We start from the raw sequence: 25,911 nt of genomic DNA, 5'->3' as shown, positions 1-25,911 counted from the left end.
TGGGGAGTGTGTGAGACAAGAGAAACAGAGATGCGGCTCCAGAACACGTGCCCCAGGCAAGCAAGACGCGAATTCACGTGACCAGGCGTTACCTGGATCAGATGCGAACCGACAATGATGAACTCATCCATTCCATGACATGTCCGGATTATGGACTCCCCGGGCGAACGGCCTGCTGATGACGGGATACAAAGGGAGCAGACCCAGGGCGAGTCAGAGAATGACACCCTCAAATACTCTCTGCTAGGACCCTCGTTAACAAAAGCGGGCCAGGACGCCGTGGATCAGCAGAAGGTATGTGTGTTGCATGCCTGTATAGTTCTCTTCGATGGGCTCTAATAACGGGATATCCAGGTCTCAGAGATCATATATAATGCTTCTAAAGGATCCAAGTTCTTCAACCGCGAGCAGGAACGCGACCGGAACCTCACGGTCAAGATCGAACGGATCCGAAAAGAAAAGGCACGTTTGGAGCAGCTGGACCTGAGCCACGACTTGCGCAGAGCGGATGAATTTCTGGCCGAACTGGAGTTGACGCGAGATCTCTCTCAACATGTCATTCATGTCGATTGCGACGCGTTTTTCGCCGCGGTCGAGGAGCTGGACCGGCCGGAACTGAAGACAGTCCCGATGGCCGTGGGCAAAGGCGTCTTAACGACGTGTAACTATCTCGCCAGGAAGTTCGGAGTCCGCAGTGGCATGGCATCTTTTGTTGCCAAGAAGCTGTGCCCGCAGCTGGTTCTTTTACCGCAGAATTACGAGAAATATACAGCCAAGGCGAAGGAGATTCGCGCGATCATGGCCCAGTACGACCCGCTTTTTGAGAGAGTGCGAGTATCGACGAGGCCTATCTGAACATCACCTCTTATTGCTCTGAAAATGAGTTAGACCCGGAGGAAACGGTCCAGCGGATGCGCACCGAGATCTTGGAGAACACCAAGGTGTCTGTTTCGGCGGGGATCGCGGCCAATGCGAAGCTGGCGAAGATTGCATCAAATCAAAACAAGCCCAATGGTCAATTTCGGATCCCGAATGATCGAGAGGCAATCATGGAATTCATGCGGGATTTGCCGGTCCGCAAAGTGAACGGGGTTGGCCGCGTCTTTGAACGCGAACTGGAGTCGATTGGCATCAAAAATTGTGGAGATATTTACCCGCAACGAGCCCTGTTGACCAAGCTGTTCGGGGAGAAGGCCTTCCAATTCCTTGCACAGTGTTACCTCGGCCTCGGCCGCACCAAGATCCAGCCTGTCGAGAACTACGAGCGAAAAAGTGTGGGGACGGAGACAACATTCCATGAAATTGGGGATAAAGAGGAACTGCGGGCGAAGCTCTGGTGGACGGCACAGGAACTGGAGAAGGATATGGCCCGAACCCAGTTCAAGGGACGCACTTTGGTCTTGAAAGTAAAGCTCCACACGTTCGAGGTCTTAACCCGACAGACAGCACCACCTCGGGCTGTATTCCAGGCAAAAGATCTGTACGATTTTGCGTTGCCCATGTTGGCGAAGCTGGAAAAGGACATTCCTGACATGAAGCTGCGGCTTCTCGGTCTCCGGTGCACGCATTTGGTCAGCACCAAGAAAGCGGGCATCAACTTCTTCGGTGCCGCGGCGCAACCGAAGTTGAACGTGTCTTCTGCCGTGCATGCTAATCCTGAACATGACATCGGGGCCGAGGAGGCCTTTGAGGAGGCGGCGCGTCAAGAGGTCCAGGATGAGATGAATGAATTGGAGAAGCTGAGCCAAGAGGCCCCCGATCTCCCCGAAGAAACCAATCAAATCACTACTACTTGGGACTGTCCAATCTGTGCGAGACCGCAGGTTGCCGACGACCGGGTCTTCAATGACCATGTGGACTTTTGTCTCTCGCGGCAGACCATCCGGGAGGTTGTCCAGGATACCACGCAGGGGGTACCCGCCCCAGGGCGCAAACGAAAGACAGCGTCTCAGTCTGGACCCGAGGGCGATCTACGGCAAAAGCGACTATTTTTCCAATAGTCCAGCGGTATTATTATGATCATGTACATACATCTCCATTGCTCTATACTTCGGGTAGTTATAGTAACAACCTCAGAACCTAAACATTCCTTGGCCCGCCCTAAACCCGATCGGGCACCAATTGTTTTCGTCACTTGATCTGGATCTTCGAACTCACTCACCAACTCTCTCACTCACTTACTATTTTGTCCTTCTTAGCCCGGTGCATCATGCTCACTGCTTGCGGAGCGCAATGCCACTTGCTCTTCGCGCTCCGCCACCATGACCTCCGATAAACACAATGTTGCCAAACCCTTCACCCCGTCCCTCAGCGCCGCCTTCCACCGCTCCACCAAGTCGCCCCTGACCCCGAAGCTGGCAAGCCCCAATCCCACCTTGCCTGCAGCTCGCCGACTGGCACATCATGATCCCTATTCCACTCCTTCCAAAGATGACCTCGCGAGCGCACCGACCTTGCTCAGCACCAACGTCACCCCACGATCGGGTTCCCGCAACACGCGGCGGGATGGCACCAACACGTCTCCCTCGAATACCCCATCTCGGGCAAAATCACCCCAGACAACATACTCCCAGCCTATTTACGCGACGGGGACTCATCGGAGCGAGCGCAGCCCTGCCCGCGCGCCTGTGAAGCCGGAACAACCACGGAGCCTGAGGGCGAAAACATTGACGGCGGAGGAGCAGCAGCCGTCACGCCCGAGCTCGTTCTCTGACATATCCTCGGCATCTCGCATGTTCTTTCATGCCTCTGATGCTTCACGGTCACCCAACGTCTCCGATGTGGATGCCGCTCGCTCCCAACCTGCCGGGAAGGTGTCCCCGTCATCCAGCTTCTTTTACGCGAACGGTGACGAAGAACGGCAGTCGGCCACCGAGGAGACCCATTACACAACCTCTGCCGCTCGGCGCCGCTCGGGAGGCCTGCCTCGTACCATTCCTAGCAACAAGCCTGGTCCCTCTCCCTCCCCGTGGTTAAAATCACCCAGGCTACCGGGCTCCACCTCGCCGGCAGACGACGCGCGATCCTACCTCAGTTCCACCCCGGACCACGTCCTTGAAAATGCTGCGCACCTTTATAATTCTCCTCCAAGCATAACGGCCGACACACCGCAGCCTCCTACTGGTCGTCGACACAGCAAATCATACAGCGTGGACACTACAACTCGGCCGCCTGACAGTTTACGAGCGAGTCCGATAATTGTTTCGCCCGGTACGTTTTGTGCGGATGGCATGACACCGGTCATGTCAGACCAAATCCCCACCCTTCGTCCTCGTATCTTCAGCAATGGTTCCTCAGCTTCAACCGAACCCCTTTCACCCGTCCCTCAGAGCCCCAGCAAGTCAGAAGGGCCCGGTGCGCCGGCAAATGATATGGCGCTTAATGCGCGTACCGAGCGCAAGATTCTGGACTTGGAGATCAGCAATTCGTCTCTGCTCGCCATCAATCGCACGCTCGAGCGGGAAATGCGAAAACAAAATGCAGAGCTTCGCCGCTACCGCCGATTAAGCCGTTCTGGACGCATATCCATGGCACCATCCATGCGTTCCGTCTCTGGAACAGCTCTCTCAGTTACCAGCGAGGTGGACGAGTGCACCAGTGAGCTGTCCTCCGTCCGCTCTCAGGATGAGTCCGAGTTCAGCGATGAAGACTCTGTCCCGGATGAAGGGGTCATGAGTCCGGGCTCTCTTGCAGAACACGATGCAAAACATCGAGCCCAAGACGAGAAACGCTTGTTACTTGATGTGGCCCGACATCAAGAACTTTTGGTAGACAGTCAGAAAATGAACCAAAGCCTCAAACGCTGCCTCGGCTGGACGGAGGAGCTCATTAAAGAGGGCCGCAGGGCGCTCGAATACAACGTGCATGTCCAAGATGTCGAGCTAGGTGGCCGGGTATTGTCTCCAGATGAACTCGGTGAGCTCGGCGAGAGCAACCAGGGACTGCTCAGCCCCTCCACTGAATTCAGCTCTGTTTTCCCTTCTCCGGAAATTCCATTTGATTCACCCGATGCCACAGGTGCCCCCGATCAGTCGAGTGAGCCGGCTGAACAGACTGAATCGACTGGCACAACATGAAGCCATTCTCTTCACCACCGTCCCCAGGCGGGATAACCCTTGATATCCTTTCGTTTGTACATCTTCGCACAATACCCTCTTCCTATCTTTTCTGATCTTTTTACGTCACTATATGCTTCAGCGGCCTCATCCCTACCTCTCTTTTTAAATCCTCTTTTGTCTTAGGACATAACCTGTTGTGTTCTTCACATTCCTCTCTCTTTTCGACTTTGTCACCTATGTTGGATTCTGAGCGATAGATCTGCTTTTTACCTACGAGGGACATTTGATGTTTTGAATATGTTGATTCCGGCTACCCTGATAGATACCCGATTTTTATTTTCGCTCCCATGATTGTGGATTTGGTATTTGCATGCTTTCCCAAGCTTGATTGTCAATGAGGTCTTGTACAGAAATCGAACCGACTCCTCTCTCTCTTATCTTGATCCCGATCGATATCGATGTTTTCACCTCGCTTGATAGTCCCTTGGTCTCCTCTCAGCTACCGACTAATTGACACCGGATAACTACGCCAGGACATTTAGTCGAACAAAGAAGCACCAGCTCACATTCGTTAAATTATATATCGCAATCTCATAGAAATCCCGCACTACTCTCACGGGAATGGGCACCGTCCTGTCCGCTGAGCTCGCAAATTCTCCTTGATCACTTCCAGCTCCTTCCGTCCCTTGCCTTCGAAGTACTTAGGCCCCAGATCCGGCGTAAAGTATCCCTGTGGATAATACTTGTTTCCCTCATCACCTGGCAACGGCTGCCCGATCACCCATTTGAACCACGCCATAGGGCCCCAGCGGTTCCAGATGGTCGGCTGCACATAGAATGGGGCGCCTTCGTACCTCAGCAAGAAATTCTTGCCGTCCTTGTTCGGCTTCTCGCTGAAGACGTCCAAACGCATGAAATTTGGTCGAGGGAGTGCCAAGTAACGCAGATAACCCCGGCGCATACTAATTAGGGAAGACAGCATTGCGCTAAAAGCCGGTGGCGCTGGATCGATCCTAATCAACCGTTGTCAGTCTTGCTTCCGAATGATAAAAGAGATTTGTACTTACATCATCGCCTTGCGCAGGCGATCATCCATCAAAAACGAAACAACGTATACTCCTAGCGGCTTCATGAAACCTGGCAGATTATACACGAGCACGTCAATGGTCTTGTCGGCAATCTCCTTGTTGCGTGGATGCGGCTTCATATGCAGCTTCTCGTACTGCAAGCTCCAGGCACTGACTTCATCCAGCCAGTGGATCCCATCATGAAAGCCGGTCTTGCCAGAGGGTAGGACATCATAGCTGATTCCCAGGGCGTCACCAAGACTCTTCCAGTACGTACCCACGGCACATTGTTCCAGGTCGGTCATTTTTCGCCATTCGTACCGCTCCACGAAACGGATCGGCTCCGTTGCGAATAGGCTTAATGTGTACAGCATGTCATCTTCTAAGATCTTGCCACTTGCTCGATAGCCCTTGTGCAGAAATTTGGTTCGAGCAATTGCCGTTTGTGCTCGCTCTGAGCTTGGCTCAAAGGCCATGAATTCGCCGATCAAGGCACCTGTGTCTGCGTAGCGCTTGAATGAGGTGGCTGAGTCGGAGAATTGCGATGTCTTCAGCAATAATGTCGATATAGTTGGGATTCCATATGTCTGTAGCAAGATTAGTCTAGTTTAATATGTATGCGGGAAGGAAGATGCGTACGCGGAAGAGAGCAAACTGTAAGGACTTGACCACCATGGATGGGAATTCCATCTGCATGATCTGTTTCTGAATGGCCCAGGCATCATGATCTGTCATCTTGCCCATCGACTCTCGAGTCGGATAAGGATATTCCTTTTGCAACTTTCGTTGTCTCTGGAACCGCAGAAATGACGCCAGTGACATGTAGGCGCTCAGCCCTAGCAGGCCATAAAGCACGCGCTGTTTCGGCGAGGCATTTGTCAGGTTTTTGGACAGCCAGTTTATCAGGCTATGTGGCATGAAAGGCCATGCCATGATGGATGGAGGATATGGAAGTATAGTATGAAGTCGGCGTTCTTGAATAGCTTGTGTGGGTTCAAACACTGGTACCTCGTGTCCTTATATACACTGCCACCGTTAGCTCAAAAAGAAAAACATATAAGCCCTATCGACCATGCAGCGTATTTGATGACAATGACCCTCAAATTGCACCATAACAAAGATATGGTGTTCATTATGCATGTCTTCATATGCCGCAGCCCCCATTTGAAAAAGCGAGCGGACCGAGGATACGGTCCCGGCGCGGGGCAGCCCTAATCCACTTCTCAGCATAACTCCCATATTGGAGAAATTCATGGATAGCGGTCAGCACATCCAGATAAAATATAAGTACAATGTATACAGCTAGAACCTCTCATATTTCGATGCGGAATATGAGCTGGAATCGACACACCAATGCAAGGCCCAGCTCTATAGCTGAGGTCTGACATCCTTGGCCGAACCACTACGTTAAGCGGACTAGAAGAACGCCAACCCAGATAAGCTTCCTGAGTAGGCATAACTGAAGCATAATAGCAAGCATACTCGGCAGTTCGGTCGGACAGGGCAAAACCGACATCGTACGACTGACTCGACCGATCGAAGCTCGGCAGAATGTCGCCCGCCGGCAGATAAGGCAGGGCGATCGACGCGGATGACAAGAAGCCGGTGGGGATTTTCGACGCGCTGAGTTTAGGACACATGTGGTTGGCTAAATATATTCTACCCTAGTCTAAAGGCCTTAAAGGGTTTTTTTCACATGAAATCATGAGCAAATGGCATGATTTGTGCCACCACGGCAAGACTACGATCCGGGCAGTGTACGGTCTCTGTTAATAAGCCAAAATGGGGAATAGAGATCTAAGCTGCGGGATTTGGCAAGACCGACTCTACACATCTGCTTGATCCCGGGACCTTTCCGAATGTCAATTTGTTGGGGTTAATCCAAGTTAATCCAGCAAGTCAACAAATACACGTTCTCATGCAGCAACAGCGGTCTCCTTGATCTGCACACTTGCCTCGCCACCGGCCTGGGTTGACTCTTCGCGAATATAGGGAATGCCGGTTAACTTGAAAGTCCGCTCATTGAAAACAGGCTCAGTGACCGGCGCCAGGCGGTTATGCGGATCTTCCTTACCATCCCGCTGGGCGATATTGGATCCTGTATGCTTCGCATTCGGCCAGTGCGTCGTGCCGACACGGCGATCAAAAGCGTCCTTCTTTCGCTTTAGATCGTCCTGCGAGGCATCCGCGACGGGCATATAGCACGTGTAAATGGCAAACCGGGGCTGATTGTTCTTGGGGCTAAGATTGTAGTGCGGCGTTCGCGAATCCCATAGTAGCAGGTCACCGGGCTCCGCGCAGACCTTTTCCCATTCGCAGCCGTGGTCGGAAAGCCACTGCATCCCACGCTCGGTGAACCCGTACCACTCCGGTGTCCACGCGGGGATCCGCTCCTCGTCAGCCATCTCACGGTGGAACTGTTCAGATAGGAGGTGCCCGCCACGGCAGACGATGAGGCCCCCGTCGTCGGGTCCGTTAGGCAAAAGGTTCACCAAGCCCTGCATGCAACGGAAGCCGTGCTTGGCTGGGTCCTGATCTTGATGAGGCCAGGGCTTGTTGGGAGCAATGTCGGTACGGCTGTGAAAGAGTCAGTGTTTGGTCACGTTACTATTCTGCTTGCTATGCTTACTTTGGGAACTGGAAGTTGATAGCGTCAAACGATACGATGAGATCTTCATCATCATATATCTTCTCGAATGTGCCGATGACCCCTGGTTCGTTTCGCACACTCCAGACAAAGCTTTCATGGGGCAAAGCGTAGTGAAGACACATGCCTTTCTCATTGATCAGGGGCAGCTTGTCTTTGTGTACAGTCGAAAGGTCATTCCGGTCAAATCCAAGTTTGCTTTCTTTGGCGTTAGTTGATCTTGAACACAGTGGCACTGGGGTGGAGGCCATACAAACCCTCCAGCCATGAATACATCTCATCGGCATATTTCAGGGCTCGTTCCTTTGGAATAGCGCCCCTGACCACTGCAAATCCGTTGCGTGTGAGCTCATCACGGAAGTCTCCGAATGGCCTGTCAGTCCCGTCGACACGCATCCGGCCAAAGCCGTGCAGATTCGGGTTGGCTTGAGCAGTCTTTGTGACAGTAGCCGTAGAAGACATGGTTTAAATTGATTTCCGTACTGTAATTGTTTGTTCAAGTTCAACAGGTTGATAGTCGCCTTGTCTGATCAGAGGTTGCTGGGACTTATATCATCAAAATGCCCCCCAGCAAATTTCACTTGCCACATAGATAGTGCCCACGACGAACCGGTGGTAATCCACAAGCTCGGCAACCATTTCCATTGGCTTTCTTTTGGTCGAAGTCCGTGTTGCCCCAGTGCTCGGCAAGTGGGGGTGGGGGAGACATAACGCGGAGAGGATATGAGTATGCCGATGTGGGGGTTTACTACGGACCAATCGACATGAATTGAGAATTGTCAAATAGCACGAGCCCGCAACTTGTTCGCTTGCTGGCCATCAAGGAAAACAAAATCATGCCACTGTTTCGCATCGTCATTGTCGGAGGTGGCATCGCGGGCTTCACGGCTGCTATTGCTTTGCGTGGGAGCAACAGACAAATCACAGTGCTGGAGCAGTCGAGCCTGAACAAGGAGATCGGTGCCTTGATTTCGCTGCAACCAAATGCTTCACGAATAATAGAATCAAAATGGGGCCTGAAAAAAGAACTGCGCCGTGCCCGAGAGATGGTGGATCAAGGTTTTCGCATTTACGACACAGATGGGCAGCTTGTGAAAACCGTGCCGTTGTTGACAAAGACGGAGTACGGGGCAGACCGTCTCCTATTCCATCGGAAGGACCTTCATGAGACCTTGAAGGAAGCTGCTATGTCTCCAGAGAGTAGTGGGAATCCGGTTGTAGTGCGGACTGCATCACGGGTTGTCAACTGCAACCCAGAAAATGGAACAGTGACTCTAGAGGATGGAGATGTTGTCAGAGGTGATCTCATCATTGGGGCAGACGGGATGTAAGAAACATGACCATGTATCGCGGGAGGCAAAAAAAAAGACTACTGACATTTTGGCCGTCTAGACATAGTGTACTTCGCAAACACGTTCTATACGAAGACTCTTTGCCCATGCCAACTGGTCATTCCGGTAAGCGCCTAGTATTTACCCTCAACAGTAACATTTTATTGATTCTTTTGGGTAGCTTATCGCCTTATGGTCAGTTTGGGGATGTTGTTAATGTACAATAAAACTAATCAAACTAGATACCAACGCACGTCCTGGAAGAGCATGAACCATCTTTCTGCGAGAAAATCAACCCGCGTGATCCTTTTACATCAATGATGATTGCGCATAATTGTCGCTTGATTATGGGTCCCGGTAGACAAGGTGAAGTGTTCGGGATTGTTGCTTTGGTGCCGGACGGTATGACTCAATGCCGACGACGCGAATGAATGTTAACCGATCCAGATGATATGAGCGAGGATCCTCAAGCAAAGCAGTCCTGGGTCTCAGAGGGAGACTTGATGAAAATGCTGGAGACTTTTGCCGAGTTCCCTGTCTGGGTGACCGACATCTTCAAGTGCGGAGCTCCTATGGTTCATTTCTGAATATAGCTGACCAGATAAATAGACACTCGGCAGACATTGGGCTGTGGCAGCTGCGTGATCTTGTAAATAGTCGCATCTCACTCGTTGATCACAGTCGATAACATTCTATAGGATCCGCTCAAGACGTGGCACCGTGGCCGCGTCATTCTCATTGGAGATGCAGCCCATGCAATGCTTCCCACACAGGGCCAAGGGGCTAGCCAGGCAATCGAGGACGCTGAAGCATTGGGGGCCTTTTTTGAAGATATCGACAAGCCGCCGTCCCAAGACGTACTTGAAAAGATTCTAGGGGTGCGACAAGCAAATTCATATGACTGAGTTTCATTGAATCGTGCTGATGGTTATCACAGGATGTTTTCCACGCCCGTTATTCCCGAGTGAGCTTAATTCAAGCTTATAGCCGGCAGGCAGCCAAGCCTGGGACAACCAAGGGAGATAAAGCAATCACTATGTACGTCATTGTAACCCTCAAACAGGACCACAGATAATTAATAGAGAGTCAGGAAACCCGACGAATTCATGGATTTCAACTGCATGTATCGGGGAGCTAAGGAGTGGCAGCGACAGAAACTCGTATCTGCTTAATGGAGTAGATGCGAAATAAACACAGATAAATGGCAAACAATGAATATATAATTGGTATGCTCGATTTAGCTTCATCGGAGCGTAAGAAAATAAGTGGCCCGCAAAAGCGGGCGATCCCGAGGCTAGATAATTAATAAGTTTGACTCGACCATCCCACGGCTTTGCCCATCTCAAAGTCCATGTCGGCTATGAGTGGCCTCGCCCAGACCCCGCGACGCTCTCTACGGAGCAAGACACCCGGAGGCCACCACTGTCCCCATTGTGACAAGGCATATGAACGCCCTGATCATCTGGTCCGCCATCTCGATTCCCGTAAGTATCTCTAGTGTGAGGAAAAACATTCCTCTGACCACGTCTGCGAGGGTGAAGATCGCAATGAGCGTACCTACCAGTGCCATACTTGCCAACGTGGTTTCAACCGCAGGTGAATTTGCCCCTGATCTTGTTGCCAGTCGACCTAACTGGTGAACAGGGATGTGCTCCAGCGCCACCAGGTGGTGCATGAGAGAGATGCCGCAGAAAGCACGTCAACCGCCAAGCGCCCGAGAGAACGTGCGATCGAAGCCTGTGAGGCCTGTGCAACTGCAAAGCTGAGCTGTGACAACGATCGGCCGTGCAAGGTAGCAAAATGAAGTACTCACCTGGATAGCCTTCAGATACTAACGAGCTCCTCCAGCGATGCCAGACAAAGGACATTACCTGTGTCCCGAGGACTAGCCGGACGCATAATACGAACCATCTGTCACGGTCGCTACTTGGGCCGCCGTGCTCACCATTCGACCATGACCATGGCGAGCTCACGACGATAACCACCACCCCGGAGTCAGGCCCATCTGAACCCAGCGCTCCACGAGCATCAGCCCAATATTCGGGGAGTAGCCACGAGCTATACGGCTCTAAGCTAGCACATTACGAGCTGGCCATGGATCCATTCTTAGCCCAGGAAGGGCTGCAGGTCTATCCAGCCCTGAATAGTTTTCCGGCCTTTTTTGAGCAAGTCATGCTACCAAGTGTGGAATTTGATGGCGTACCGCAAGGGACACAGCAGCCTCGCAGTGTGTTTGACTTCATGCAGGACACTGACTTCACATTTTCTGACTCTGATTTGTTTGGGACGGACTTCATCCCAGATCTCGATCGAATTCTTGACACTCGGATGCCCTTCTCTACAATTGAACATACCCAAGACACCATGTTGGATGTCCATGAATCAGCCAGACGACGTGTGGAGGCTTTCCAGCGTTCAATCTGGTACAAGTCCTTGCTCTGAAGCAATCGAAATTGAAACTAAATGGAAATAGGCTCTGGGTGCCGGAAAAGAACCAGAATGCGTTCAGCGAAGAGGGAAGGATCCCACTGAGGGACAGCGATCGTATTCCATCCGACCACCAAACTCGTCTCGAGGCACTGAATATACCCGGCAAACTATCTGTGCACGCACGCGACGATATCTTCAAGCTTGTAATCAGGACAGCGGGATCGCAACTATCAGTCTCGTCGTTTCCGTCCGCGGAGTACTTGGACACTCTGATCAAAATCGGTATTGGCAAACGCACTGAAACAGATGCATGGATTCATCCATATACATTTTACGATCAGCAGATCCGACCCGAGCTGCTGACGGCTCTGGTGGCAGCGGGGTGTGTTTGCTGTGGATTGCCGTCCATCAACAAGACTGGTATCATTCTTCAGGAAATTACGAGGGTTGGCCTGGCACAACTGGCAAGACCATCTATTCTTCATTTTATATTTCAAACTAACGGCAGGTATGTGTTAGGTGGAAGATGACAATAGCGTCCTCCGAGATCTACAGTACATGCAAGCTTCGATGTTGTGGCTCGACATTGGTATATTCTGTGGCTATAAACGCAAGATGCAGATTGCAGAAAGCTATCTCCAGCCACTATGCACGGTACAGGCAGTAGAAGATTATTGCATATAGGTAGCTAATTATATACAGACGCTTCGACGCGCTGCTATATTCGATCGATCCACATACTCTGTTATCACGCCGTACTTGGTGGGCGACGATGAGGAATCACTGCAAAAAGTGTGGCACGAATGGGTGCGGCAAGAGTCTCTGAAAAGGTATGTGTACCTTCCACTGGATAAAATACAAAATTCATCAATATACATAGATTGGTGTATCACCTCTTTGGTCACGATATTGAAGTCGCCATGGCGATGCAGCGCCCGGCAATCATCTCGTATGCTGAACTCACGCTTCCATTTCCAGCTGCCCGCGATTTGTGGCTGGCACCCACGGCGGCTGCATGGAAGGACATCTGGACAGCAAGGTATCATGCGGTGAAAACTACCGAGTTGAGTCTGAGAGATCTATTGTCAGACCCATCGCTTACCACGCATGTTACCGTTGAGCATGATTGTGAAATTAGCAGATCTGCACTACTTGATGGCTTGGCTAGTCAGGTATGGGAATTCCGACAGCAAATGATGCTCTCTCAGGGACATCAATCCGGGCCCCGTGCCACAACGCAGCTCTGGCTACAAAGTAGACAAGAAGACCTGTAAGTGAGATACCAACGAGCTAGATTAACTTGGATATTGATTAGCATTGAAGTTATACTACTCTCAAAACTGTCCAGGCAGAATCGCTCAACCCACCGGCTGTCACTACCCTACTACAGGAGTTCATCATGATGTACTTGCATGTGGACGTAGATGCCATCCAACGATTTGTAGGTAAGTTGGGAGAGCTGGATGCACGTCGCGCATATCCTGGCCTGAGAGATTGGAGTCGCACCAAGGGAGCTCGAACCAGCATTTGGCATGCCGGCCAAGTTCTCCGTGCCGCTCGCTCTGTGAGCGCATACCAGCTGCGCGGGTTTGACTCACTTGCTATTTACCACTCGGCCTTGGTCCTATGGGTATACGGTTTACTTAAATGTGGCGAGACACGACGATTGGAAATGAGTACACCAATGAGCGAGACTGATGGGGCGCCTTTAGTGGCATTAGATGGACCAGAACACCAGGCCACAAGAGCATTCTTAGGTCATGACCATGGTCGACCGGGCTTGACGATGTACCAGTATCGCAACGGGCAAGAAGGCGAGGTCGAAGTCTTTTGCGAATTGAGCAAGCCGCGCTCTGTCATGGCGGTGGCGCGGCAGGTATTTGAGGGAAATTGTCCTCGTCCATTGCCGGACGATATACTACCACCAATTATCCAAAACCTCTGCGACCTCATGGAGGATCTAGGAAACCTGCCGTGATGGAGTGCATGTTCTTTTAATCCAGTGTACAAATTGAACTATTATGCCGCAACACAGGTTGAATAGCACCTCGAAGCTTTCGTCTACTTCCGTAGTTTCCCCTCTTCTATGGAAATGAGCAGTCAGCCAGAATCGCTGTGATTAGCTGTTGTTGAACTCACATGGGTCCTTCGGCGAGTGGGGGAGATTCTCCACAAAGGAATGCCGGCGATTGTGGGGGAAAGAGCACGCCAACCCCTACCCCCCGTTTTGGACCAGCAATGGCATGAGCATCGACAGGCCATAATAGCACCCCCCCGCACAATGGGAATGTAGAGGAGAAAGGGCCAGGCTCAGAAAAGACAGCCGTGCCATCTCTGCTGTTAATTTTCTTGTCATTTTGAATCCTAGCACCTTGTTGCCTCAGTACCTTGCCCATAATGGCCACTGCAGATCAAAAGGTCACAGTTGAGTCTATAGAGAATGTGAAGCCGCAGGATATGAAGGTAACGGATAAGCTGCTGGTCGATGCGGCTGGTGAGGTTCAACATCTACCGGTTCCCTGCAGTGATCCAAATGACCCATTGAATTTCACGACATGGGAGAAAATGGGCGTTATCATCAGCTGTTGCTGGTTTTGTGAGTCTGTTTTTGTTGTCAATTTTGTCTACTCAGATCTATATTCCAAGGCTGACTTCTGGTACACAGCAATCATGTCATTGTCAGTGGTAGGGGGTCTGGGGGCCATTCTGAACGTCTTCATTCAGATGTATACTCCAGAAGGAATCAGTATAAGTGAAGTTGTCTGGTTGGGTACTTTTCCATCTCTATTCGTCGGCGTTGGTAAGTCAGTCTGTGATAAGTTTGAATTGCTTTGACTGACCATGCAGGAAATTACTTGATCCTCCCCCTGGGCCTGGTATATGGCCGGCGACCGGCAACAATAGCCTCTATTATAATACTTCTGGTTGCAACTGTTGGATGTGCTGTCTCACAGACATTTGGACAACATCTTGGCCTGCGTATTCTCCAGGGCCTAGCTACGGGTGCTACGGAATCGGTTCGTCTATTCATTGTTTCAGCCAACTAAATGCTCACAAATTCCTTGTAGTTGCTTCCCCTAATGCTGTCTGAAGTGACATTCGTGCACCAACGTGGCATGATCTTTGGAATATACTGGGCAACGCAGAATGTGGTTACCAGCTGTCTAAATATCGCCAGTTCCTACGAGGCTGCGGCTTTAGGCTGGAGGTGGTTCTACTGGGTTTACGCCATTGCGGTCGGTGTCGGCCTGCTAGTCGTTCTCTTTGGATGCTTCGAGACGAGCTACCATCGACGAGCTCAAATCCTCAACGGCCAGCTGGTGGTGACGGACCAGTTCGGCGTCACACGTGTACTGGCTGGTACCCTGGCGCAGGCATATTTACAACAAGTACAGGACGCAGATGACGAGTCGACCATCCGGGACGAAGCACGACCAAAGAAAAGCTATCTGCAGATGCTTCGTCCCTGTCAGAAGCCAGGAAAACACCCAGTTCAAACGATATTGATGGCCTGGTTTCACATGCTTGAAGCATTTAGTTCCCCGGGGATTCTGTACGCCACCTTATTGTCGTCCGTGGTACTTGGATCCAGCATCGGAATGTCTTTGACCTACGATACCGTGCTTCTGAGCTATGACTGGTCAGCCAAAAATGTCGGCTTGATCAATCTTGGTGGTGTATTTGGCGGATTTGGGGGAATGTTGTACGCTGGAGTGTTTGGCGACTGGTTTATTTTGCGCTTGGCCAAACGCTCTAAAGGTGTCCATGCCCCCGAGCACAGGTTGATTCTGCTGATCTTCCCTGGCATCTTAGCTGTGATTTCCTTGCTGCTCTACGGTTTCACGGCAGCAGGCAGTGCCACTTGGGGGGGACCGTTTATGGGCTGGGCATTGTTCCAGGTGACCTTTGTGTCGGTGCTAATTCTCTCTACCTCCTTCGCGGCCGAAGCTTGGGAGCAAAATCCTGGCCCGGCCTTGGTGGCGGTTGTTGGGACTAAGAACATCATTGCATTTGGAATTAGCTACGGGCTGAATCCGATGGTGGCCAAGTATAGCTACCCAACTGCAATGGGGATCTTAACGGCGGTCAATGCCGGTGTTTTTTTGCTGGGAATCCCGGTATACTTCTTCAATCCTGTTGTGAGTATTTATTTACCTTTTTCTGGATAGATCTTGTTTGTTAATGAAGCACAGTGGCGTCGTTACATGCAAAGGCGGGAGTTGCAGCAAAAAGATTCGCCTGTGCTTTAGAGACGGCAATCTTTACGTCGAGTGCTATGAATGGGGAGAGGTGGTAGTGTAGTGCTTTAGGGCCGAAGTAAAAATATTGACAGATATTATTGAATTTGCAAAGGTTACTCCCCATAATGATGAGACGGTGAGTGGGATGCCAGATACGGCTGCCTTTGGCGTCGTTTTAAGCGTTTCACTTACCGGCAACGGCTTTGGGACCAATTCAGTTTTGTCTTTATGTATCCCATTCATTGATTATAACCTTTTGAAATAAGAAACCATGTGGTCAATCCAAATCTTGTGCTGTTCTTTCTGGCCTCGTGTGCCTCACTCTCGTCCTCCATGGCTCGTTTCCTTGGCAAGGTTTCTCCCCAGAGGAGCTCTTTAATTTTAGAAAGATCCTCTTGATCACCATCAATTGTCTCCATTCGATGTTCATCAACCCATCCTTGGGTGTATCTACCTCCAAAATCGATGATCCAGGCGTCATAATTCGTATCAATCAGAACATTTGCAGCTTTGGCGTCGCCCCAAATTATTCCAGCCTTGTGCAGATGAGACAATGCAGTTGTCACTTGCATCTCCCATTTTCCCCGCAAATCCAAAGGTGTGTCAGGAGTCAAAGCACACTCCAAAGTGGTGTTATCGCAGTCAATCCAAGAAAGTAGGAGTCCAATGAGGGTACCATTTAAATTGTCCTGAACCACACCGTATAAACGAGACATGTTCATCATATCTCTAGATTCAAATGATTCTTCCATCCTTCTGTAGATATTGATTTCCCGCAGTACACTTCTTTTGTTCCCCGAGTCCACTGGTTTAAAGAAGTAGATATTTCCACCGGCTGACACCTTTTAGGAAATCGAGAAAGGGGTTCCTCACAGTTGGTAGACTGAATTTCAATCTGCCTAGGGCAGAAGGATAGCAAACTTGGGGAGAGTTTAACCTCGTTAAGGTTGAGACCATCGGACATTGACTCTTCTGGGACGTTATAATCCAAGAATGGTTCCAGGCGCCCATCGGAACCGCAGAGGATATAACGATATGTTTCGGGAGTCAGATATTCCTGAAGAGTGACTGGCTCGCGGCTTGAGGGAGACTCTATTTTGTCGAAGATCGCTAAGAAGGGCTCTATAGCCCATTCCTGTAAATCTTGCTCTGCTGTCTCGACAACCTCGTCATCGTCATCGAGTACTAAATCCATCATCTGAATGTATGGCCGCAGGATATGTGGAGATTCCGTGAAGTTGCTTGGGGATAATTGGATGCGAAAACACTTGCCTTTGCACACAACATTGATTTCTGCTGTTTTGTCATTTCTGTTGAGCAATATGTCTTTCAAAGACCAGACAGGCTCTTGGCAAGTCATTTCTTTTTGAAAGCGCCAGTTGGAGACAGTGGGCTTGTGAGACCTTGAAATGGGGAAATTTCTTAAACCCCTCTGTGTCTAGGAATCCTTACGCCGCTGCTCGTTATAGGGGGTAGGTGCGTGCGCGTGGTCGTAGTGCGCAGGCACGTGTGTGTACTAGGCTGTACCTATTTTCGGCCTCCAGCGACGCCAGAAACGGCCGCCCTGGCGCAAATGCATTTTGTTATCGGGGACTTAGCTGTAAGCCCTAAATAATGCTACGATGTGTGGTTGGGTATTTGGCATGTTGTTGCTCTCAAAATAGATCTTTCCTGTGTGCCCAGTCGCGACCGAAACCCGAAGTTACGGCCTCAGTCAGTCATATCAGTCAATAATAATGCAAATGTCCAGCAGACGATCTCCGTTATTATTATAAGACCCCCCTCCCCCTGTAGTCAATCGTCTCAAAAGGGCCAAACCGACTAATCCCATAGTTAAGGATTTACCGCTGACGTCCGCCCTCGACACCAGAAAAAAACCTTAGTACGCCATACCACATAGTAATCTGTATGGTAGACTATGTACCCCCTTTTTCCAAACGTTGCCCGGCCACCCCTCCTTCCCTGACCCGATGCCGGCCACCTTCGCCCTCCTAGGCCTCCCAGAACCTCACAGATAATCTATTTTTACTGCATTTTCAAAAACAGAAGCTGATGTGGCCGCGATACTGGCCGCCCACCGCCCACCGCCTCACTAGCACGGCATGGAGGCATCCTGGCATTCATGGCAGCCCGACATACGATCCTCGCTTACCCGCACCGATTTGGGTGGGTACGGACGCCATGTTGTCTTGGCCGCTCAAGAGCCATGCTGGCTGGCCAGACCAGGCGCTGCAACAGAGTTTGGTGGCACTCAATACGAACGGGATTGATTCCTCATGCGAGATAAGGCTGATCCTTGAGGATACGAGGGCGCCGGAAGTATGTACCACTGGATGAGGCCCACGGGGGCAATACGAGACTCGGGAAAAAGCACCCCAAGTATGTTTGCACGGGTGGGGACAAATCAACAATAGTTGATACATAAAGAGTAAGCCGCCCTGGCCTGGGGTGCAGGCGGTTACTTTTGCCTCTCTTTTGTTCTTGCTCGCCCTCCGCTCACCATGCTGGTGCTCGACATCGCCCTCTATGCCATACTAGGCACGTCGTTGGTCTTTTCAATTATCGAGCTGGGCTTAGGCGCCTCTGCTATATCTGCTTGGACCGCATCGAACCAAGTTTCCTATTATTATGGCTATGGCTACGAAAATATCAACATCAGCGCTCCGCCCATCGTCTCCTTCCTCGTCTTTACCGCGGTCTGGACCATGCTGGCCAGCGGGGCGTTGCTGTTCCTGCCATGGTTTTACACGCGCAAAGGCTGCAGCGCGAAGCTGAACATGACCCTCAGCATCGTCTTCACGGCCGTCTACTTCCTCACCATGGTGTTCTGGTTGGCCTCTTTCGCTGATATTGCCTCCTATCTCGGCGGTGGCACCAGCACATCGGACGCCGTGAACGCTGCAATTGCATTTGCAGTGCTTCTCTGGTGAGTTATTTCCCTGTTAACGGCCGCAACAACTAATACCGGATTGCCTCTTCTCAGGTTGCTATTCACCGCCCTATTCATCCTGATTATCTTGACGCTCTGCGGTGTACTGGCCTCGGAATGGCCAGGGTATCAGTCCTTGAGAAAGTCTCAGGCTGCAGATGTACCGGCGGGTGCAGGTCCGCCGGCACAAGACGTGCCGATGAGTAGGGCCCCTGTGGTTGCGTCAGATCCGTCTACACAGGAAGCTGAGGCGCTCCATAACCAGCCACAGTTGCATGAAGCCTCTTCACCCTCGGCCGGCCAGAGCGCTGAGCTCAGTGGCGAAAGCACCCGCATTGCCTGAACACCGTTGTCGAACACCGTGCGAATTGCGACGAGTAACCGTGTCAGCTGCCCACCGTCACCAACACCACGTCTTATCATTTATTTCGGATGAATGATATCGGGCCAGGTAGTAGGATAATAATGCTGCGTAGGAGCAATTAATTAATCATACTGAATCCGTGGAGTAATTTTTAAGTTTGTTGATACCTCTTGAGTGAATATACAAAATGAAGATGTAATGGCAGGTGTGCATATCTTTTTATCGAAGTAGATAATCGAACGGTATGGATACCAAGGTATATAAAGCATTCTATCACTCGAACAACCTTTGCGCCTCATTCAACCGAGGGTTGGCCGCAAGGTCGCTGGGAAATTAAGAAGAGGACCATCAATTCGAGCCCCAAAAAAACACAGCAGACCGCGCATGTATGTCCAGGTAAAAAAAAAAAAAACCGGCGGAAGGAGAGACAAAAGACAGACAGAAAGAAGGATTAAGCCGCGGGGGCTTCCTCCACCTCGGACTGCTCATGGCCGTGCCCGAAGCCATGCTTCGACTTCTTCTTTTTCTTCTCATCCTTGCCCTTCTTGGACATAGCCTCGGCCATGAGCTGTTCAAAGGCCATATAATCGCCTTCCTCCTCGGGGTCGCGTTCAGCCTGACGATAAGTTAGTACAATCGAATGCAGAAATTGCCAGAGCACCATCATACCTTTGCGTAGATGTTGCCAGCAAGCACCAGTGCATGAGCACGTTCGATGCGCTTTTCCAGTCGGACCTTCTTGTCACCCAGAATCTGGTCACACACATCGCGCAGGACACTCTGGATCTCAAACTTGCTGCCGCGCCATGCCGCAGCCAGAATCTTGCCTGTGACTCTCTTCTCGTACTCGGCCTTCTTTTCATCTGTCCAGTCCTCGCCGCCCCGTTCCTCCAGCTTGGCCATTTCCTCCATGGTCATCTGCGCCTCAATCGCCGTGGAGATGGTCGTCCATGTCTCCTTTGCCAGCGTGCCCTTATCCTTCAGCCGGGAGAAGAAGCCGGAAATGCCGAGGAACTTCTGCGATTTGAGGAACGATGTACCTTTCTGCACGTAGGTGGCACCGACGGCGTGCAAAATCTCGAGGCCAAAAGACTCCATCTTCAGGTTCTCAACCTCCAGCCGAATCTTCTCTTCGAATGCGTGCGTCACATCCTTGCCTTTATCGGTCTCGGTCCACACGCTGACGCGGTCGATGAGCTTGTTTGCCAGGGTATTGACACGCTCCTCCCGCGCTTTCCTCCGTTCTTCCTCGAAGGCGGCCAGGCGCTCCTGTTGCTCCTTGGACAGACCCTTCTTCTTCTCCTTCTTGCGCAATTCCTTCTCTTCCTGTGACAGGCCTGCTGCCTCCATGCGCGCCTCTTCTTCCGACTTGTCCATGATGGCCTGCTGGCCGAGGTATCGTCGAGGGGTGCTAGTACCAGAGCTCTGGGCGGACGTCTCCGAGGGCATATGAGGCTGCGCCTCCGACGCTCCCGCTGTCGTTGCGTGGGATTCGGCGGTAGGTGCGCTGTCTGCACCGGCGGCCTTGACTTCCTCCTCGTGAATGTTCAGTTTTTGCTCGGCTGACGCGGCTAGCTCTTCTTCCTCCATCTGTTCCACGGTGATGTCCATCGTCGCAGTCAGGTCCTTCATGAGCGAGATCTCTCCAATAAGATCGACAAACGCGTCACCACCAAAAATCATGCTGAAGAACTCGGACGGGTCCTCTGTCGGGGAGAAGAAAAAGAGGTCAGTAACGTGGCCATGCTCGCCAGCTCCAGAATTGTGGGCTCACCAAAGCCACCACCTGGCATGGCATCTTCCTTGCCAAACTTATCATAGCGCTTTCGAAGATCCTCATTGCTGAGGACTTGGTAGGCCTCTCCGATCTATCATGCGATGATATTAGCTTGCTGCACTTTCTACTTAGAGAACCCGCGCGTACCGCCTGGAACCTTTCGTGTGCTGTTTCATCGCCGGGGTTCTTGTCTGTGGAGTGCATCAGTACTGCTTAATTCAACCACGGTGATCTCCGCGTGTCATACCTGGGTGAGTGGTAATGGCCAGCTTCCGGTACGCCTTCTTGATCTCGAGCTCAGAGGCAGTGGGTGGCACGCCCAAAACGTCGTAGTATGCAGTGTCCGCGACCATCGTGGGAGGTAAGGGCCCTTGATGCAGGCCGAGAGGATGAGCTGGAAGAACTCAGAGAGAGAGAGGGAGAGAGAGAGTTGATTGTTGTTTCTTTTTCTGCCTGATGGTCCTTCCAATCGTCATGCGGCGGGGAGTCTTCAGGTCACGGGATCACTGCTGCTGACTGTCGGCGGTAAGCGATTTTTCTCGCTTCTTCTCCATCTCGCTTCTCTCACTTCCCCCTTTTCCTTTTCCCTTCATCCTCTCTGCCTCTTCACCTCCTCCCCAATTCACCTTTCCTTGCCTCTGTCCTCAATTTCTTCTCTCTTTTTTCATTATTACCCTTCTACGCTCTTGTAATTGAGCCTCTGTTGGGCCTTGAATTCCAATCCTCCCAGCTCCCGCACCTGCGCGTCTCCGCACCCGCACACCATGGGCGTCATCGGCAATGTCCTCTACTATACCTTTCACCCATTTGAGTTGAGGGCGATTCTTCAATGGTTCGTATGAAGCTGCCTCTGGACTACTGGTTTCCTGACCTTCCGCTCACCATTTTCTTGACACAGGAAAGTCTGGCACAACCCGCCCCATGAGCGGAATGTGAACGATGAGACCGAGACGCAGAAGATCTGTTTCAAGTTCCTGGATCAAACCAGTCGGAGTTTCAGCGCCGTGATCAAGGAGCTACATCCCGAACTGCTGCTCCCGGTGTGTGTGTTCTACCTGGTGCTTCGGGGTCTGGATACCATTGAAGATGACACCTCAATTCCTCTGGAGACCAAGGAACCTCTCCTCCGGAATTTTAAAGATATCCTGACGAAAGATGGCTGGACCTTTGATGGGAATCGGCCGGAGGAGAAGGATCGTGAGCTGCTGGTTCAGTTTCACAATGTGATCACCGAGTTCAAGAATATGAAGCCGGCCTACCAAGCTATCATCAAGGATATCACCGATAAAATGGGGAACGGTATGGCCGACTACTGCCGCAAGGCCGCGCTAGATGACGCTAGCGTGAAGACCGTGGAGGAATACGACCTGTACTGCTACTACGTGGCGGGCCTAGTCGGCGAGGGTCTGACCCGCTTGTTCGTCGAGGCGGAGTTCGGCAACCCTGCTCTGCTGAAGCGCCCGCAGCTGCATAAATCAATGGGTCTCTTCCTGCAGAAGACTAATATCATCCGTGACATTCGCGAGGACTTTGACGACAACCGACGCTTCTGGCCCAAGGAGATCTGGTCTAACCACGTCGACCAATTTGAGGATCTGTTCAAGCCGGAGAACCGCGAGGCCGCCCTGAACTGCAGCTCTGAGATGATTCTTAATGCCTTGGAACATGCGGAGGAGTGTCTGTTCTACCTTGCTGGCCTGCGGGAGCAGAGCGTCTTCAACTTTTGCGCCATCCCGCAATCGATGGCTATTGCCACTATGGAACTGTGTTTCCGAAACCCAGCCCTCTTCGAACGAAATATCAAGATCACCAAGGGGGAAGCTTGCAACCTCATGACCCAGTCAACGCAGAACCTCCGAGTTTTGTGCGACACCTTCCGGATCTACACGCGCAAGATTCACCAGAAGAACACCCCCAAGGACCCCAATTTCCTGAAGATCAGCATTGTGTGCGGCAAGGTGAGTTTGAGCTATCTAAAGGTGCTGACAGGGGTACTAATGTATATGCTGCAGATTGAGAAGTTCATTGAGAGCATATTCCCATCCCAGAATGCGGATGAGGTCAAGCGCCGGTTGAAGGGTGAACTGACCAAGGAAGAGCAGGAGAGGAAGCAGGAGAATGAAGAATCCAAGCAGGACGTCTATTTCATGATGGCCCTGATGGGTGCCGTCATCTTTTTCGTTGCTTTTTCGATGGTATGTACATGCAAATCCGACGTGATTCTGGGGGTGACTGACTCGATCTAGATGTTCGTGGCCTGGCTGATGGGTGCGCGCTTCGATCTAGCCTGGCAGGAGCTCAAGGGCGGTATACGGTTCTCCGAACCGGAGGCTGTCCACTCCGAACTTTGAATGAAACTCCTTCTTTCATCCATGGCGTCATGATTTATTACTTTCTAATTCTCGATTCCCCGTGCCGGCGGCTTCTTGTCTCACTATTCTCTTACCATCTTCTCGCGTGACCGGCTCCACGATGTGTATTGATAATAATATACCACTTGTGTTTTGACGCTTCTACTGACCGTCTTCGTTCTCTTTCAGCATTGCCCGTTAGCACGGATGTCAAATTGCGATCCTGCCTTTCCATGGCTGTGGTTGTGCCGAAGAAGTGCTTATATTGAACGGAGAATTCTCCCAAGCCAGTGAGTACTAGATTTGTGTCCAACGGCACCTGCCGAGGTGGCACACGTCCATTGAAGATCTGGGACATGCTATCTTCGTAGACTTGTTTTTATTTGGCTGTGCTCAATCGATTTGTCCCGTTTTTCATTAATAGAACGACAACTGCATAATCACAATCAACTCTTTTAAAAGCGAGTACAGTTGCTAAGTTCGTGCCATTATTTCCTTATGATTATTACATGGCAGGCCATACCGAGTCAAGTTATTACTGTCATAATAGTTATATTTTGACCGGAGGTTTGCAGCTTTCGTTTGTCTCCTTTAATCAACCCCTTTTAAATCCGGATTTCCCATGTTCTCGCACATCGGAAACCCGGTGAGTTGGACTCTTTAATGCCGATGACCCTGGAAGACCCCGCCGCCGAATCAGAAGTGCCCGTTTCTCATCATCCGCTCTCCGTCGGATCCCCCTAAACTTTTCTTCCATGCCCATGACGGCTCCTTTATGATAGCCTCAGCGACTTATCTGGGATTTGAGATTGGCCGATTGTGATTCTGCAGACCAGCTACCTTCGGCTGTGGCTCAAACACAACTGCCGACCTCCCATGCGCGGATTTCGCTCGATCCTAGCCCCGCCGCTTTCCCGTGGCCAGCCAGCTCTTGCAGCTTATCTGTTCACCATCCCCGTTGCTGCCAGACCGTTTTCAACTATTCCAATGCCGTTTCAAAAGAATAGCAGCTCGGCATGTCCGGAAAGCACCGAGAAGGCCTCAGCTCCGCTGTCCGCGAGTGAATTTCGGGCATACAATCGCATGTCGGAGCACATGGACCAATTCGTAAGCTCGAAACCATTTTCTATTCCGAGGCCTCTCAAGTGCTTATAAAACAAATACAGCATTCCCACTTCCGCTTAACATGGAATCAGCTGTGGGACGCCTGCACAGCCACCGGGAAACGCCCAGGTGGGATATCGGCCCGCCAGATGATTCTTATGGGCCTACAATTTTGTTCACAGCTGGATTTTCATCATTCCATTGAAGAACAACACATTTTCCCCGTCCTGGCGAAAAAGATGCCCGAGTTCCGGAAAGAACTCGATTTGCTTCGCCAGCACAAGCAGATCCATGCTGGACTCGAGAAACTCGAAGCCTACCTTGAGAAATGCCGGTCAGGCGAAGAGGATCTGCGTCGAGAAGAAGTGAAGCGACTGATGGAGGGTTTTGGTAAGGTTTTGTGGGCTCATTTGGATGAGGAGGTCCAGACACTTGGCGCAGAAAATATGCGCAAGTACTGGAGCCTCGACGAAATGCGCCGACTTCCCATGTGATGATGAGTACTTGTCCTTTAAAAACTACGAGCAAACTCGTCAACTACCAAGCCAGAGAATTATCTTTCTCTGAATATTTTCTTCGACCAGCCAGAAGTATAGCCCTATGATCAGAGTCAAATGGCGTGACACAAGGTGTATAACAGCCCTTCTCCCGAAACATCTTTGTTCTCTTGTTACTTAATACATTCTACCTTTTTGGATAATCAAACTCAAATGGTCGCATCGAGTCCTTTGCATCTTACTCCTCGTTCAATTTTGATGTATAGAACCCTTCCGCTCCAGCTTTTCATGTTGACTCCGCGGGCATGTCTGTTTCTGTGCAATTTCGTGCTTGTACACAATCGCAACAGGAGCTTCCCAGCATGGATGAGCATCAACGGTGTTGGTCATGACACACCATCGCGGGACCACCATCAGAACTGGAGCCGACTGACTCGCAGATAAATATGCGAAAATGATGATCACTTCACCCGGTGTGCTGATCAGATGAAAAATTGGCTTCAATCAACCACGATCATCTGCTACTATGGAATGTTTCTGCCGCGTACTGGGAGCAACGCCGCATGAGGGCATCCGAGATCGAGTCAAGAAGATATCGACAGTGTCCTGTGTTTCCGGCGATCCATAGGCGGCGTGGGCCAATCGAAGCAACAATGACCCGACTGGGGAATGCTGCTCCAGTGTCTGGTATGTACGCTAACCCCATTTCTGCGATGACGTCGGCTGGACGGACATTTGCCAGAAATCATTTTGTTCTACAGTATTTGGCTTTTACCGTGAATCACATGCTTGGTGCTGCCTTGCTACTGCAGTCATTTTTGGACACGATGTTGTTTCTGCTATAGAAAATGGTCATATGGCCTGCGCTCCCTCGACACTTGAGATGCGCGGAATGAGCTGACATTCTGGATAAAAAGATCGATCGCTTGGAGTTTAATTGCATTATAGGATGCATTGACGAACAATGGGTATTGTCGTCCGATCGGAAATTGTGGCCGACCCAAGATTGACAGATCTGGTGGCTCCAGAGATCGGGCGTTTACAACGTCGATCCTTGACTTTTCCGTCGCACCTCAACATCTCGATCTTCACTGTCAGATGCTACGGTGCGTGAG

General features: G+C 51.0%; 11 protein-coding genes across 11 annotated transcripts; 7 read left to right on the top strand and 4 right to left on the bottom strand.

The window, feature by feature from the left end:
- Positions 1 to 150: 150 nt before the first annotated feature.
- N7474_010325 (Y-family DNA polymerase) lies at positions 151 to 2,000 on the top strand (the record flags this gene model as incomplete). The annotated part of the gene is made up of 3 exons (XM_057201735.1): positions 151 to 294; positions 355 to 806; positions 830 to 2,000. 3 exons carry the CDS (start codon positions 151 to 153, stop codon positions 1,998 to 2,000), a joined length of 1,767 nt encoding a protein of 588 aa, XP_057048006.1.
- A 261-nt stretch (positions 2,001 to 2,261) lies between these two features.
- On the top strand, positions 2,262 to 4,076 carry N7474_010324 (uncharacterized protein; the record flags this gene model as incomplete). The annotated part of the gene is made up of 1 exon (XM_057201734.1): positions 2,262 to 4,076. The coding sequence occupies one exon, from the start codon at positions 2,262 to 2,264 to the stop codon at positions 4,074 to 4,076; it is 1,815 nt and encodes a 604-aa protein (XP_057048005.1).
- A 595-nt stretch (positions 4,077 to 4,671) lies between these two features.
- Positions 4,672 to 6,043, bottom strand: N7474_010323 (uncharacterized protein; the record flags this gene model as incomplete). The annotated part of the gene is made up of 3 exons (XM_057201733.1): positions 4,672 to 5,071; positions 5,126 to 5,728; positions 5,781 to 6,043. The coding sequence occupies 3 exons, from the start codon at positions 6,041 to 6,043 to the stop codon at positions 4,672 to 4,674; spliced, it is 1,266 nt and encodes a 421-aa protein (XP_057048004.1).
- A 998-nt stretch (positions 6,044 to 7,041) lies between these two features.
- N7474_010322 (uncharacterized protein) lies at positions 7,042 to 8,234 on the bottom strand (the record flags this gene model as incomplete). Its single annotated transcript, XM_057201732.1, has 3 exons — positions 7,042 to 7,702; positions 7,755 to 7,970; positions 8,026 to 8,234. The coding sequence occupies 3 exons, from the start codon at positions 8,232 to 8,234 to the stop codon at positions 7,042 to 7,044; spliced, it is 1,086 nt and encodes a 361-aa protein (XP_057048003.1).
- Positions 8,235 to 8,608: 374 nt separating this feature from the next.
- On the top strand, positions 8,609 to 13,511 carry N7474_010321 (uncharacterized protein; the record flags this gene model as incomplete). Its single annotated transcript, XM_057201731.1, has 17 exons — positions 8,609 to 9,099; positions 9,165 to 9,229; positions 9,285 to 9,298; positions 9,346 to 9,505; positions 9,551 to 9,662; positions 9,713 to 9,752; positions 9,802 to 9,981; positions 10,041 to 10,141; positions 10,482 to 10,587; positions 10,638 to 10,699; positions 10,748 to 10,895; positions 10,952 to 11,526; positions 11,577 to 11,979; positions 12,053 to 12,187; positions 12,236 to 12,363; positions 12,414 to 12,803; positions 12,857 to 13,511. The coding sequence occupies 17 exons, from the start codon at positions 8,609 to 8,611 to the stop codon at positions 13,509 to 13,511; spliced, it is 3,765 nt and encodes a 1,254-aa protein (XP_057048002.1).
- A 419-nt stretch (positions 13,512 to 13,930) lies between these two features.
- On the top strand, positions 13,931 to 15,783 carry N7474_010320 (uncharacterized protein; the record flags this gene model as incomplete). Its single annotated transcript, XM_057201730.1, has 5 exons — positions 13,931 to 14,129; positions 14,199 to 14,333; positions 14,381 to 14,550; positions 14,602 to 15,672; positions 15,727 to 15,783. The coding sequence occupies 5 exons, from the start codon at positions 13,931 to 13,933 to the stop codon at positions 15,781 to 15,783; spliced, it is 1,632 nt and encodes a 543-aa protein (XP_057048001.1).
- A 230-nt stretch (positions 15,784 to 16,013) lies between these two features.
- On the bottom strand, positions 16,014 to 16,972 carry N7474_010319 (uncharacterized protein; the record flags this gene model as incomplete). The annotated part of the gene is made up of 2 exons (XM_057201729.1): positions 16,014 to 16,579; positions 16,648 to 16,972. 2 exons carry the CDS (start codon positions 16,970 to 16,972, stop codon positions 16,014 to 16,016), a joined length of 891 nt encoding a protein of 296 aa, XP_057048000.1.
- Positions 16,973 to 18,275: 1,303 nt separating this feature from the next.
- On the top strand, positions 18,276 to 19,046 carry N7474_010318 (MARVEL domain-containing protein; the record flags this gene model as incomplete). The annotated part of the gene is made up of 2 exons (XM_057201728.1): positions 18,276 to 18,700; positions 18,758 to 19,046. The coding sequence occupies 2 exons, from the start codon at positions 18,276 to 18,278 to the stop codon at positions 19,044 to 19,046; spliced, it is 714 nt and encodes a 237-aa protein (XP_057047999.1).
- A 472-nt stretch (positions 19,047 to 19,518) lies between these two features.
- On the bottom strand, positions 19,519 to 21,197 carry N7474_010317 (DnaJ domain protein; the record flags this gene model as incomplete). The annotated part of the gene is made up of 5 exons (XM_057201727.1): positions 19,519 to 19,683; positions 19,737 to 20,773; positions 20,842 to 20,935; positions 20,992 to 21,035; positions 21,092 to 21,197. 5 exons carry the CDS (start codon positions 21,195 to 21,197, stop codon positions 19,519 to 19,521), a joined length of 1,446 nt encoding a protein of 481 aa, XP_057047998.1.
- A 411-nt stretch (positions 21,198 to 21,608) lies between these two features.
- On the top strand, positions 21,609 to 23,195 carry erg9 (bifunctional farnesyl-diphosphate farnesyltransferase/squalene synthase; the record flags this gene model as incomplete). Its single annotated transcript, XM_057201726.1, has 3 exons — positions 21,609 to 21,676; positions 21,743 to 23,039; positions 23,091 to 23,195. 3 exons carry the CDS (start codon positions 21,609 to 21,611, stop codon positions 23,193 to 23,195), a joined length of 1,470 nt encoding a protein of 489 aa, XP_057047997.1.
- An 876-nt stretch (positions 23,196 to 24,071) lies between these two features.
- On the top strand, positions 24,072 to 24,793 carry N7474_010315 (hemerythrin domain-containing protein; the record flags this gene model as incomplete). The annotated part of the gene is made up of 2 exons (XM_057201725.1): positions 24,072 to 24,302; positions 24,362 to 24,793. The coding sequence occupies 2 exons, from the start codon at positions 24,072 to 24,074 to the stop codon at positions 24,791 to 24,793; spliced, it is 663 nt and encodes a 220-aa protein (XP_057047996.1).
- Between the last annotated feature and the right edge of the window lie 1,118 nt (positions 24,794 to 25,911).

The sequence above is a fragment of the Penicillium riverlandense genome (assembly GCF_028828495.1).
Source record: "Penicillium riverlandense strain IBT 135883 chromosome Unknown utg000009l_segment0_segment0, whole genome shotgun sequence".
NCBI lineage: Eukaryota > Fungi > Ascomycota > Eurotiomycetes > Eurotiales > Aspergillaceae > Penicillium > Penicillium riverlandense.
This window is presented reverse-complemented; position numbering and strand designations above follow the sequence as displayed.